The following is a 14,259-nucleotide window of genomic DNA, read 5'->3' as shown; positions in this document are numbered from 1 at the left end:
CATGCAAATCCCCATTCAAAAATGTTATCTTAATGTCCAACTGATGTACCTTCCAACCATAATTTGCAACCATAGCAATTACATATCTCACCCTGCTCATATGGGATGTAGAAGCAAAAGTCCCTTCATAATCTATGGCCTTATTCTATGCATAGCCTTTTGCTACCAACCGTGCTTTGTACCTATCAATAGTACCATCATCCTTTGCGTTTCAGTTTAAAAACCCATTTTGTGCGAATGGCCTTCTTACCAAGTGGTAAATCCATAAGATCCCATGTAGAGTTAGTGGAAATAGAGTCTAACTCATCCTACATAGCATGCATCCAATGTATATCTTGCTAAGCTTCATCCAAGGCAATAGGCTCATCATCATCCAACAATGAGCTCATAAATACATGCTCATCACAATCATCTACTTCCGTAAAATCAGCCAAATGGGCTCCCCTTGCATTATATGCTATATGTCTAGCAGCCCTTCTAGAGCATTGAGCTAAAGGAGCATCCATTTTACTCTCCTTGGGGATTTGTAACAGCCAACCCGGAATTGTTTTTGTTGCATTCACAGTAGCGCTTTCTTGTTGTACTGCATGTGGCAAACCATCATCAATACCTTGCTGTTCAAGCGCATATGGTGTAGCAACAGCTTGCTATATTATGTTTGTCCAACCATTTACAGCATGCACAGACTCCAAAGAAAGTGGCAAGAGACCCTCAAACACATCACCAATGTCCTAAGTGGCTGGCATTTGAAACTGATCATGTGAAAATGCAGCATTTTCAGCAAATATGACATCCCTACTGACAAAAAAGTTTTTTGTGCATGTGTCGTACAAGCAATAGCCCTTACTTTTGGGACTATAGCCAATACATATGCATTTTACAACCTTGTCATCAAGCTTCCCATGAAGCTCTTTCGGAACATGTGCATAGGCGGTGCAAGCAAACACCCAAAAGTAGTCAACCTTGGGTTTCTTGCCATGCCAAGCTTCAAACAGAGTGATCGTCTTTAATGCCTTAGTGGGTGCACGATTCAACACATGATTTGCACACTAAAGGCCTTCTAACCAAAATTTATGAGGAAACACCTTGCTTTTGAGCACACAACGAGTCATCTCCATAAGAGTGCGATTCTTCCTTTCAACAACACCATTCTACTGAGGAGTCATTTTTTACAATGGCTCGATGCGTAATGCCATGATCAAGCAAATATGTCTCAAAAGCACGAGACATGTACTCCTCCCCTCTATCCGTGCGAAGTGTTTGCACTTTCAAGCCAGTTTCAACCTCAAGCTTTGCAACAAGATGTTTAAAATGTATAAACACATTAGATTTTGCTTTCAACCCATATACCCATGTATACTAAGTATAGTCATCAATAAATGTAACAAAGTAAAGATGACCTCCAAGTGCACGTGTCCTCATGGAACCACAAACATCATAGTGAATAAGCTACAACTTCCAGATAGCACCTATCGCACCATCCTCTTTTTAAGGCAAATCTGTGCATCTTGGCCAAAATACATCCCTCGCATGCATGAGGAGGTGGAGTCTTCACAAGAGGCAATCAATCTACCATATGATACCTCTGAAAGGTCATCAAACTCCCAAAAGTCATATGTCCATAGTAGGCATGCCATAGCTCTGCCTTTTTGCATAGCGAGTGATAGAGTAGTGATTGTCAGAGCATCATGAGGCTGTGCATTATAGGTATCCAACAAAGACAAACCCTTATATAGGGTCCTAGATAGCCTGAGTACATAATCCATCTCTCTATCTCTAATAGTGCATTTGTCATTCTCAAAGATGAGCTGAAAGCCATGCTTGTTAAAAGCAAAGATAGACAATAAATTCTTTGTAATGCCAAGCATAAACAAGACATGTAGAAGCATGAAGTCAAAACCATCTGCAACAATAACATTGAGGTGTTTTAGGTGCAAGACCTCCTGGTCATTACAAATCACTTGTAACATAGTTCCACAAGTCCTTCGCTACAAGAAGATTGCGAATCATAAAACTTCACAACGGGTAATTTGATCCATTAAGTTTGTCCTCCTGAGTGAGGACACCAAGGATGTCACTTTAATCATTAGTCCCATGATGTGCCATGTTGCCAGTAATGGACAAAAATCTGCTGCCAAATACTTCTATGCTAAAGTATAGATTATATTCCTCAAAGTACCGAAAATCCCCTTGGAATTGTGTAACAAGTACCAAATTGTCACACAAATGTCGAAGTATGCCCAATTTGACCCAAATCCGCACTCAGCTAAGAAATAACAGCAATGTACTGCTATACCACACCTGTCTCGTAATGTGTGCACTCAAAAGTACAAATTACAGCAACTTAATGCTGATTCTTACTAAAATTTACTGAATTTTCCAAAAAAATTTGCTCGATCTGACTATAACAGCAATTAAATATTGTTGTACAACTTATTTGCTGCCTTGGAATGCGTGCTCAGCAAAAGACCCAAATTTCTTCCTAAAATTTCAAAGAAATTAAAGAAATTTGTACCTTACAGGTTGAATTTCTGCAATAATGTCATCTCGGGGTGTGTGCCAACAATGAATAGGAGCTGAAATCTGCCTCGTGATATATGCCGGAGCCTCTGGGACAAAAAGCCCCAAATTTCTTGCACAAATGTCAATGAAATTATGCAATGTTGGTGTTTCCAATGAGGATTCGCACGTGGGACTGCAAATCGAGCAAAAGCCCTAAATTTATTGATGGAATGTTGAAGAAATTGTGAAATTTCCTCGAATTGGTTGTCAATTTGAACTCCGGTAACAAAAATTGACAAAAGGCCCAAATTTTGCGTAGCATGAGCTGAGATTCAAAAAGAGATGCCCAAAATAGATAGGAAATTGCAAAATTTTTGAAAAACCCCAAATCTGAAAATTAGGGTTTCTGCACTTTTATGGTTTGCAAAAAATCGTAGACAGGGCCGAGAATATGGCGGGCAAAAGTGAGAAAATAAGGGGCAGAGCTGAAAACAGCAACAGCTCCTTGAAAACAATAGCTCCTTAGGCTCCGTGCGGGCTGCATACGGGACTGCATGTAGAGCTGCATGCAAGCTGAAAACAGCAGCAGCTCGTCCTTCTCTTCCTTGGGCAAAGAGCTGGTTGACAACAACACAACCTAAGGCAAGGCAGCACCAGCTAACAGTGGCTAACTGAATCCGTGCGTAGAACTCCAAGTCCCCTATGCATGGCTCCATCGCCCATGACTACATCATCAGCTTGTCCACTAAAAAAAGAGGCATCAATTGCTTGCTTTTTCCTTGCATATGCTTTGTCTTCTTCACTTGGGTACTTTGCCAAGAGCTTCCTTTACATTTTCAGTGTGGTATTTGGGCACAAATTTATTTGGGCTCCAATGTCAACATGGCACAAGTGTTGCTTCACACGATTGGATCCTCCTGTTTTCAATTGCTCACATATTTTGCATTTCCATTTCTTTGCACCTCCCTTCGATGCATGGCACAAGTGTTGCTTCATACGATTGGATCCTCCTATTTTCCATTGCTCACATATTTTGCATTTCCACTTCTTTGCACCTCCCTTCGATGCATAATGGTCCACTTTCTCGACCTAGTCCCATCAAGTAGGCTAAGATCACTTTCTTTCCACATGCTTTGATCCCAAGGAAGCCATGACTTCTACAGATTCAAAAATCAAAAGCATTGGTCGACCCTCCATGAGAGAGAGAGAGAGAGAGAGAGAGAATGTTGTAAAGACACTAAACACAGTTGTTTTAGAGAGAGAGAGAGAGAGAGAGAGAGAGAGAGAGCATTGTAATTAGTAAAAGAAAAGGTTGAGAGCTATTTTGCATAATAAAGAGATCTGTAGCCAGTAAAAACTGAGGCTCTCAGCCTATTTTGAGAGAGAGAGAGAAAGAGGATGCTGCAAAAACAGAGCTTGTGTGTGTGTGTGTGTGTGTGTGTGTGTGTGTGTGTGTGTGTGTGTGAGAGAGAGAGAGGGGAGAGGGTGCGGACGGGGGCGGGGGCGGGGGATGATGTTGTAAACATAGAGAGCTGTTTGAGAGAGAGAGTAAAGGTAAAATAGTAAAATAGTAAAGGCTGAGAATCTAGAGAGAGATAGAGAGGTAGACTTTCTACTATAGCTCGAGCCCTATAACCCTTTGAAAGGGCACACACACCAAGAGAGAAAGAGAGAGGTTCGCTGCTGGTCCTATAGGATGTGACAAATTGCACTTGCAAATCAGATTAATCTTGCTAACCTGGGTGCTGAGCGATGTGCACGGTGCCCTGCAGCTGCTTCCAACAGTACGGAATGTGCACACAACTCCCAATAATAAGGACAAGACTCCCAAGGCAGGCCCATACTTTCTGCACATCTCTTTTTCCATGTTTCCCAAAGGGCAACGGCAACACATCAAGTTCCCCCCACGTTTCCCTAGCCATTCCCCCTTAAAGGGTGTTCCCTCGCACTGTTGCCCCATTCCCATGGGTTTTTTTGGGTGTGGAATGCATTCCCACGTTCCCAAGGGGATGGAACTACATCCCCCTGCTACTATGGAGGTGAGTTTGATGTCTACAATGGTTTCTATGTCGTGGGTATTTTACTTGACTTCTGTCTTGTGCACAAGTTGGATCCAAGGAGATGTTTCATCCGCGGTGCTAAAAGCCAAAATTTTTACTTCCGAGTTTTCCTTTGATGCAAAATATTCATTTGGGTGTAATTTATGAATGTCCATTTAAGTACAAAGATTATTAAATGAGTGTGAGTAGCAAACCTTGTGAGGCTACTTCCATAGATTTTCAAGATACATGCTTCAATCTAGTATACAATACTAATGTTGAATAATAGATTGAGTGAGATGAAAGTGCAACTGATAGGGCCTCAATATATATAGGCTGAGGTATGCACCTAAATGTTTAATGCTAGGTGGTGTGAAAGATGTTCACACCTAAACACATTCTTACATACTATAATGTGTGTTCAAACACGGAGATGAAAAATAACTAACAAACCCCCTTCCATTCATGGATGACTGAACATGTGAAACAAAACATAAGAAAGAGAGATCATGGGAAGGTTTTGCCTTGATAGAGGCAATGTCAAATCCCGTATACTTAATTCTAGAGAGGAGGTATACAAAGCAAGAAGATATGTGTAACTAGAGTTGGAACACCGCATTCATTACATATGCCAACTACATCAAATTAGTTAGTATATCACATACGGCATTAATCAATGGTTTGTAATTTTTCAATAGTATAACACGAAAAAAACAAGTTTCTAAAGTGATAATCTTGCAAAATCACATTGAAAATGCCAATCACATTAAATATGCCACCCATTACCTTTGTTGCTAAAACCAACCTTTCTTCTCGCAAAGGGTGATAAATAACCTAATTTAACACTAATTTTATTTAACAAGCATAATATTCACGTAAACTGAAAATGTAAATGTTACCACTGAATCTTAAACAATGGATACCACATTGGCCCCAAAACTAGTGCCTCTTGCGGTACTTCTTTAACTTGTATTACTAAAGGTTGAAGTACACTGAGATGCAACCTGATCTCCTTCAATCTTCAATACATCTTACTATCCATAGCAACCAACAAGCCTTCAAACCAATTTGCCCCTTGGTTTGCTTGGGAATTGGCCTTCAACTTGCTCCTTGGAAGACAAATTCTACCTCAAACTTAATGTTACTAACTAGCCTTCTGAAATTCTCTAAAATCTCCAAATTTCAGCTATTGAATTTCAAGTACTAGGCCACAATTTATGAGCACTCTTCTCACGATGTGGCTAGTACACCCTGATTTCTACTATAAATTAGAGTTTAGAAGTAAAAAGACTTTAATTACACCCTCTTGGGACTGAATTGGCTAGGATCCCTTGAGGAAAACTATGAATTACCTGAGAGAATAGATAGATAGCTGGAGAGAGAAATTTCAGAGTTTCATTGCCAAAGTTGGCTGAAATTCAATGTTGCCCTATTGTGAATGGCCAATTGACTATAGCCCACCATCAATAGAAGCCCTACATGTAGTCAACTGCCCTTGTGGGCCCCAAAATTGCTGTTTTAGGGGCTATCACTTGCCTCTAATGGCCTCTTAATCAGCTAGGAGGCATCCCTTTGATAGCCTCCGATGGCTAGGCTGATCATCAACGGCTGGAAAATTGCAACAACAACTCTTTTTCTCTCCTAACCTCCACAATCCTAGAGAGAGGCTCCAACAACCTCTGATAGCCTTTCCCTCACTTGCATGGGCAAGTTTTGCCAAGGGCCAGCTTTCTAAATGCATTTTTCAGCAACTTTCATCCAATTAAATTAATTCTCAGAATATTAATTCTAAAATTTAATTTAATTATTAAATCTTGGTCAAAATTTTGACTACACCAACCAACATTTAAATTGGTTGGGCCAATTGGTTATACAAGCAATCCTAAGCATTTATTAGCCCCTAAACTAGCAGTAATTCTCTTCAAAGATGAGATGGAGCAAACAGTTGAGGAGTTGTCAAGGGGAATGGATGAGTTTGGCCAAAACAAGGTGATAAGGAAGATAGATGTCCCGACTCCCCATGTCTGAAATATAGCCCTAAAGGTTGAGCATACAACAAGTAACATCTGATCAAACCCTCGAGAAAATTTGTCACAAAATCTTTTGAAAATGGTTTGGATAGGTCCAAAACACCATCACAATTCATGAAGAAATGTTGATCTAGAGAACCCTGGATCGGCCTTGACTAATGAAACTAAAGCATAAACACCTTCTTTAGTGAAAACAAAGCAGCAATCTGCATCACTCCGTAACAATGCAAAAATCTTCCTATTGATGGTGATGGCAGAATACTATTCTGCCAATGGTTAAGGTCTACACACCTTCACCCAGTGAATCCTATTGAAGGAGACAGCTGCTGTTCAACTGTTTGCAGCTCTGCTGATGGCTGCCTTGGCTCTAATGCCCTAAAATGTGATTTGATTCCTTTGGTACCATAGGTATGGGAAACAGGGAAACGGACTTTGAAATGGAAACGGCAAAAAATTGAAGTTTTGGGGAGTTTCCAATAGCTATAGGCATGAGAACAGCAGAAATGGAAACGGAAATGGAAAGAGTGAAATGGCAAAAATGTGGAGTTTCAGGATGTTCCAGTAACTATTTGGGTGCTATTTTCCAACTTTTGAGCTTGGTCTACATTTTTCAGTTTTTCTTGAGACCTTTAGATTTCACTTGGCACTTTTCATGTTGCTTTTTGACAAAAGCAAGGTTCAAATGATATCAAACTCAGAAACTACATGTCTAGTGTCCTGGGATTGAGGCATCCTAAAAAGATCACAATCCTCAATTTCTGCATATGTCAAAACAGAAAGCTATTATTTGGGCCACAGCAAAGTACCAGATCTGTGAATTGATCCTGACACAAATAAAAAATGACTGCTTAAGTAGTGTTGTAAAGCTCAAATAGCTTATACTAGCAAATTCATTACAAACAAAAATTCCTAACCGTTACATGGGAACAATATCATTTTCATAATGTGCATATTTTACAACTTTTTTCAATCGAACTTCTGTTAGTGAACACACAAACCTTCAAAATTCTTATAATGTTCCATCCTCTTACCAAAGGTGCAAAAATAATTTCACTTATCAATCAAAGCAACTTAGTCCAAGTCGAGCTTGATGCAGCACCCATAGTTAGGATTTTTACACTGCCTTGTGTTTTTTTTCACATTTAATAGTAAAGGAGCTACTTCAAACTCAGAATCTGACTAACAAACTCTTCTAAAGAGCACAGCAAAAATCAGGCATCCAATCTAGATTGGAAGTGTTCTATATGGATTATAGAAACTAATGAGATGCAACCATAGTTGTGGGCCTTGACAAAATTTTTACAATACACAATGTATCGGTTTGCATCTCATACTGTTGAAATACATATTTAAATGTCAATAATATTTTCCCTGAATCATGGTAAAACAAGACATACCTGAACAGATGGGCCAGCACAAACATCTCAACAGTCCTCCGTCCAAGTTCTGTCAATCGCCTCTCATCCCGTTCCACAGTATCTTTACCAAAATCATCCCCAGAATTGCAATCCTGCAGCATCAACACACTTATCAGAAGCACTCTTAGTCAACAATAAAACTTAAAAACAAGCAAGAAAACACTAAACATATGTGCAGATTCTCAAGTGGCAACTATGCAGGACTTCAGAACTGACATCAAACTGCAATAAAACATGATTTTCTTATATATGGTCAGCCCTAAAATTGCATAAATGGAATCCATAAGCCCTCGTCAAGGTAAAGCACTAACCATTATCAAAATACGCCCTACTGTAGAATTCAACAACAAAATTATGAGAAGAATTACACACAGCTGCTGTAAGATTACACATCATTTGTTGGTCTAGCAAAGCCAAAAGAATTGGACATTCACACCCAAGTCAACGCTCAATATCATAACAAGGCTAAAGTTAACTGCATCATGAATCCATGATACAGATAAGTTCACCACTTGTGACAGCAGATATTAAGTGCACAACTATATGCCATGATACTGCTACCAGAGACCAATTTACTAACAGCATTCTTGGAAACAATGTTTATGAGTGGAAGCATCTTATAGCACTATTGTTGGGTTGGTTAATGTTACTAGCATATCAAACAAATCGACTTCTGGCCTAATCACATCTATATCACCAATTCACAAAGGAAGTCATATCAGTACAAAACACATCACTAGGCTGGATATGGCTCACCCCCTTAAGGAGATACAGCCTCACAAACATCACATTCATCACACCCAACTATTCCGAATGTGCACATATAGCCCAATGTGGCATATGGCTAGAGATTTGATGATTGCCTGCAAATCAAGAAACAGTCGTGTGTCCCTAGTAAGCCACTACTATCAGGGTTTGCACTTGATCATAATTCTTGAGCATTTACCCCTAATTTAGTCTCTTAGAAGAGTCTAAGGCAATAATGTGAAATAACCAAAAATAAATGCTTATTTTTGACAGTAGGACAAATTCACCCCCATTCTCTACTATAAATATGAGTCTTTGTTAGTGCATCCTTCAAATCCTCACATCATTACACCATCCAGCATTCAGCTCTCTCCAACACCTTCGAGAGGATGTTGTCAATTTGTGAAAGATCATTAGAATGCTGTCCATCTGTCCATGTGGTCTGAGCAGGCAACCTGATTAGAAGCCCTCCTACTGATATATCCTCACCATCAGCTGGCAATCCTAATGCCCCCGACATCAGACCATACATATGACCTGTTTCAAGTACTCCTACTGCTATGTTTTACTGTTGTACAGGCCACCCAACATCCAAGGATCATCCACCAGCAGTCGAGTCTAAATCAACTGCTGCACTTTGCTGTTTGGAGGTCTAGATCTGCTCCTACATCTGTTTTTTTCCCAAACAGGCCACCATACTGTTTGCCCAGCCTGCTGCCCTGTCGCAGACTGCCGCCGTCATCATCTTGTCAGCCAGATCTGTGTTCTTCCGCACCCTGGATTGCATACATTGCTGACACCATCATTTGTCATCGTTACACACATGCGGAACTGCTTCCACCATCATTTGTCATAATCACACACATGTGGGAGTACAACATTGCTGCCACCATCATTTGTCATAATCACACACGTGTGGGACTGCTGTTGCTCCATATTCCCATCTCAAGTACAACACACTCTTAACACCTTCTTCAGATACCTCAACCCCGGTCCTAGAGACATGGAGGTTTGAAGCCCCTCATTTGTATCATCTTCATTCTCATTCAATTATTACCATTCAGCATTCTATAAATTCTATCATCTGCATTATCATACACTATGCGTTTCCTGTGTTTTACATACAGTTTCTTTACACACCACCAGCCACACATTGGTACCATTTGGCAGCACAACATGAAGTGTTGTCCTGAAACATGTAAACATCCATCACTTTGTTGTCTATCATGTCACAACAAGCAATGTCATCTAGGAATGCAATGCATGAACACCTCTCACTTTGCGAGTGACACAGCACAAAACGTCCCATGCCTTGTGACTAAGACAAAGCCATCACATCTCACCCATAACTTGTGACTCTAGTTTGCCCAAACCCAATCTAGAAGCCAAGGACAAAGCTATTTCTTTTTGACACTTTAGTCAACACAGCCCTAATGTAAGGAATTGCTTTATCTATATAGGGCCTCCATAGTGGATAGCGGGATGGAGAGACACTAGTTATGATGATAGCTAGGATGATACACAACATCCAAGTGGTAATGTTCAACTAAAGACTACAGAAGCTGACTCCAAAAAGCTACATCATACACCCATAGACTACAAAAGCTAATGCAAATATGTATTCCAATGGCGTGCACTCTATCACAGTAGCTCACTACGAGGGGCCCCGGGGGGGGGGGGGGGGGGGGGGGGGGGGGAGGGCCCGGGGGCGGGCGCTACTACAATACAACATGCATGCACCTACCATGTCATTTAGCCATGCCAAGCTAAATTGATTCATTGAAATGGACATCAAGATAGCGATTGAGAGGACATGGATCTCATCACTAACACTACTTGACACAAAGATAGCCTTTCAAGGACCATCATCTCCATCTTTCAAGGACAGCTTCATTATCAAACCAATATGCATATTGTTGGGGGTTAAAGGCCATCTGTGCCTAGTAGCCTACATTTACTTTGTACATAGTGCCCACACACCTATACACTGTAGGTGACGGCTGCCCATCACTGTCATTTTTATTCTCTATTATTTATATGATAATAGAATAAGGGAAGGCACCAAAAAGGTTGTAGCCCAAGCAGTTTAAGTATGTGAGTAGGTATACGAGTGCGTGAGTTCAAACCTTGGATACACCCTTGAGGCATCCTTCAAACTTCAAGCCTTTCTCCCAAAAAAAAACAATAAGAATAAGAAAAGGCAGGTCACACCTTGCCACTATTGGAGTTCCCACATACCGTCTTGCGCTCTCTTGCTTGAACCTCCATAGCTCTTATATCCTATTGCTTATGTTTGTGTTCTCATTCATGCTCCACCTTTCAACTAGTATCAGAGCGGGCATTCGAGGAGCTTTGCCGACTTTCACTACAGCCCAAGAAGAGAACTTCATTCTTAACTTCCATGGCATCCACTCAACCAGATATGCATCAATCCCGTTGCTTGGCCAATCCACCTCACCCTTTCTAGCATTGATCAAGGTCTTCTTTGGGACCTTGAAGCTTTGCAAAGTGAGCATTGAGCTCAATAGCAATAGCAAAACACTTAGGAGCAGCCTGCAAGAATTGTGCCAATTTGGCTATCCCTATTCCTGACATTGTTCAACTCCTTCAAATCCTACTAAGCTCTAGCATCAGTGGTCACTTGCTTGGCCTCCTCCTTGGCATTGAAGACTTCGATCTTGAGCATTATTTGGAGTGTTTGAGGTCAGCCATTGACCTACTATTCAAGACAGACCTATTGTTCACTGTTTGGACAGCAAGTATTTGATTGTTTAGTGCTCTACTAGTGCTTACGGGGCAAGTCTGTTATGCCCGGATGATGTATTCGTGCTCGGGAAAGCCTTTTGAATGGATTAAGGCTTGTTGAGCTCAGCATTTAAAGGGTTCTTTGCTGTAACATCGGGTGGGTAGCAAGCATTCACTGTGAAGGCTTATGTATTGAATGCCTACATATGCTCAAAGGATGCTACATGGATGTATTGATACTTGGCATTGATTGTGATACTTGAATATGCTTATGTTGAGCTCTAAACTTTGGAGTTGAGCTACGTTGGATACATATTTGCAGTAGCTATTTGCTTCAGTGGATTCCCATTTACGAGCTTGAAGCCTTATTGTGAATATATGCTCCCAGAAGTATTGCTTCATGTCTTTGGGCTGCCAGATCCTATGAGACATATGTCTTGCGCCTTGCTTTGCTCTTGGATATTCTAAATTTGCTTCTGTGGGAGCACTTCGATATTTTCATTGCAAAGCTTGGACTCTTGAGTTAGTGGGAGACTCTTACATGCTTATTGGTTTATGCATACATTGTCCTTGTTGCAAGAATCGATGATTGTGGGGTGATTTAGCTTTGGTTTGTACACACGGTACTTCCTTCTGTCAAACGGATTTGTCAACTTTGGATACACTCCTGGTCATGTACTTGCGCTTCACATTTCATATGCAATAAGTTAGCTGCAGATTGGTGGATGTCTATTGCTTTTGGAGATCTCTTATGCACAATTGGATTATGTACATGCTACTTGTTTGCTTCAGTTTGCATCTATGTATCTGACATATTTCGGTCTCTGATAGCATTTGGTACCTTGGTAGTTTATGCTCTATCTTGCATTGATAGTTGCATTTTATATCTTGGTTGCTACACGGATATCCCTAGCAGTGGGAGCTTTGTCTTTTGCTTGTTTGCCTACACTTGCACATTCATTTATTGCAATTTTAGGAACAAGTCAGGCCATTGAAAACTAAGGGCATAAAGCAAGAAGATTGGAATAGAGATGATAGGGAAGAGCTTGATAAGCTGTGCAAGTTAATTCTTATCTTGTCTCTGTATAAGTAGGTTTATTTCAATGTTGTTATAACTAAAGATGGTGGTTATGATTTATGGAAAAAGATATGTGATCTTCATGACAAGCAAAGTCATGCTTCACAATTGTATTGATTGCAAAAGCTTGTGGACCTTCGTATGAAGGGGGCACTCCCATGTCCACTAACTTGAATGAGTTCCACTCCATTTTCAACCAACTTGCCTCACAAGGCATTCAATTTGAGGATTACATAAAGTCTTTATTATTACTTGTCACACTACATGAGTCTTGGAATAAATTCCGTACTACTATGAGTGCTAATCCTCCTGAAGATGGCTTTAAATGCTCTAATGTAGAGAGCGCATTGCTTGAAGAAGAAGTGAATAGAAAGAACATTCATGCAATCCATACTTCTTGTGCACTTACAGTTAGAGACAAACATGATGATAAAGGGAATGATCATCATAGTAGAGACTCACATCCCAATAGGAGCAAGTCTAAGTGTCATGGACAATCACCCAATAAATCACGTGGTCCTAAGTTCTCTCTTGCTTGTCATTATTGTGATCCTCCTGAAGATGGCTTTAAATGCTCCGATAAAGAGAGCGCATTGCTTACAAAAGAATTGAATAGGAAGAACATTGATGCAACCTGTATTTCTCATGCACTTACAGTTGGAAGCTAACATGATAGTAAAGGGAATGATCGTCGTAGTATTAGTATAGACTCACAACCCAACAGGGTCAAGTCTAAGTCTCATGGATAGTCATGCAGTAAATCATGTGGTCCTAAGTCCTCTCTTACTTATCATTATTGTGGACAACACTATTATGTGAGGCCATAGTGCCATAAAATGCACAATGATAGGTGTGAAATTAGCAAAGGGAAAGTACAAAATAATGTAAAGTCTTTTTATGATCACAGCACTGTTTAAGTCCATTGCTAAGATTAAGGAGGTAAATGTCTTGCTTCCTTTCATGTTAACCCACATCGTCATTGGTTTTATAGCTATCACAATGTTAAAGTTTTAGTTAGACTAGGTGATGATCATGTATCTAAAATTGTTAGCATAGGTGATGTGAGATTGTAGTTTGGTACCAATGCTCCATTTGTGTTGCATGATATATGTCATGTCCTCGCTTTGACTAAAAGCCTTATCTCAACTAGGTAATTGGATGATGTAAGGTATCATGTATTTGTGGTGATTTTGCATAGAAGATTATGTGTGGCGACCCTACTTTTGCTAGAGGTGCCAAGATTAACAACTTCTATCCCTTACTTGTAATTGGATCTATTGATCGTGTTCTGGTCATGACCGACCTTCCCCATGTATCTCTTTTGCATCACCATCTTAGCCATATATCCCTTAAAGTAGATGAAATTCTTGACTCATTTGCAATACTCATCGCCTCTTAACTACTCATGTTTTAATTCATATGATCATTGTTTATATGACAGGCAAACTCGTATATCACGAGGAGGTGAAATTTTGAGATACTCTAATCTTGCGAATAACATTTGATTAAGTTATTAATCAAATGTGCAAGTTTGTTTAGCACATGTAATGCACATGGCAGTTATTTCATGGTAACAAGCCAAGGATCTCGAGGATGCAATAAGTATCAAAGGCAAAAGTTGTGATAAGTTATGTCAATTGGGTTTTGGTGGTCAATTTGTGTCAATTTTGACCCTAGGACAATTGTTTGGCCAATAGGCG

General features: G+C 40.1%; 1 protein-coding gene across 4 annotated transcripts in view; it reads right to left on the bottom strand.

Moving 5' to 3' along the window:
* Positions 1 to 14,259, bottom strand: part of LOC148027927 (uncharacterized) — a 66,493-nt gene that overhangs the window by 7,489 nt on the left and 44,745 nt on the right. For all 4 annotated transcript variants that reach the window (XM_087689624.1, XM_087689623.1, XM_087689622.1 and 1 more), the window contains exon 8: positions 7,969 to 8,081. In XM_087689624.1, coding sequence (XP_087545750.1) covers positions 7,969 to 8,081 — 113 coding nt within the window. The remainder of the gene's footprint in view (positions 1 to 7,968; positions 8,082 to 14,259) is intronic.

This window comes from Lygodium microphyllum, chromosome 12 (genome assembly GCF_053477565.2).
Source record: "Lygodium microphyllum isolate KBCC chromosome 12, Lygodium_microphyllum_v1.1.10, whole genome shotgun sequence".
Classification (NCBI taxonomy): Eukaryota; Viridiplantae; Streptophyta; class Polypodiopsida; order Schizaeales; family Lygodiaceae; genus Lygodium; species Lygodium microphyllum.
This window is presented reverse-complemented; position numbering and strand designations above follow the sequence as displayed.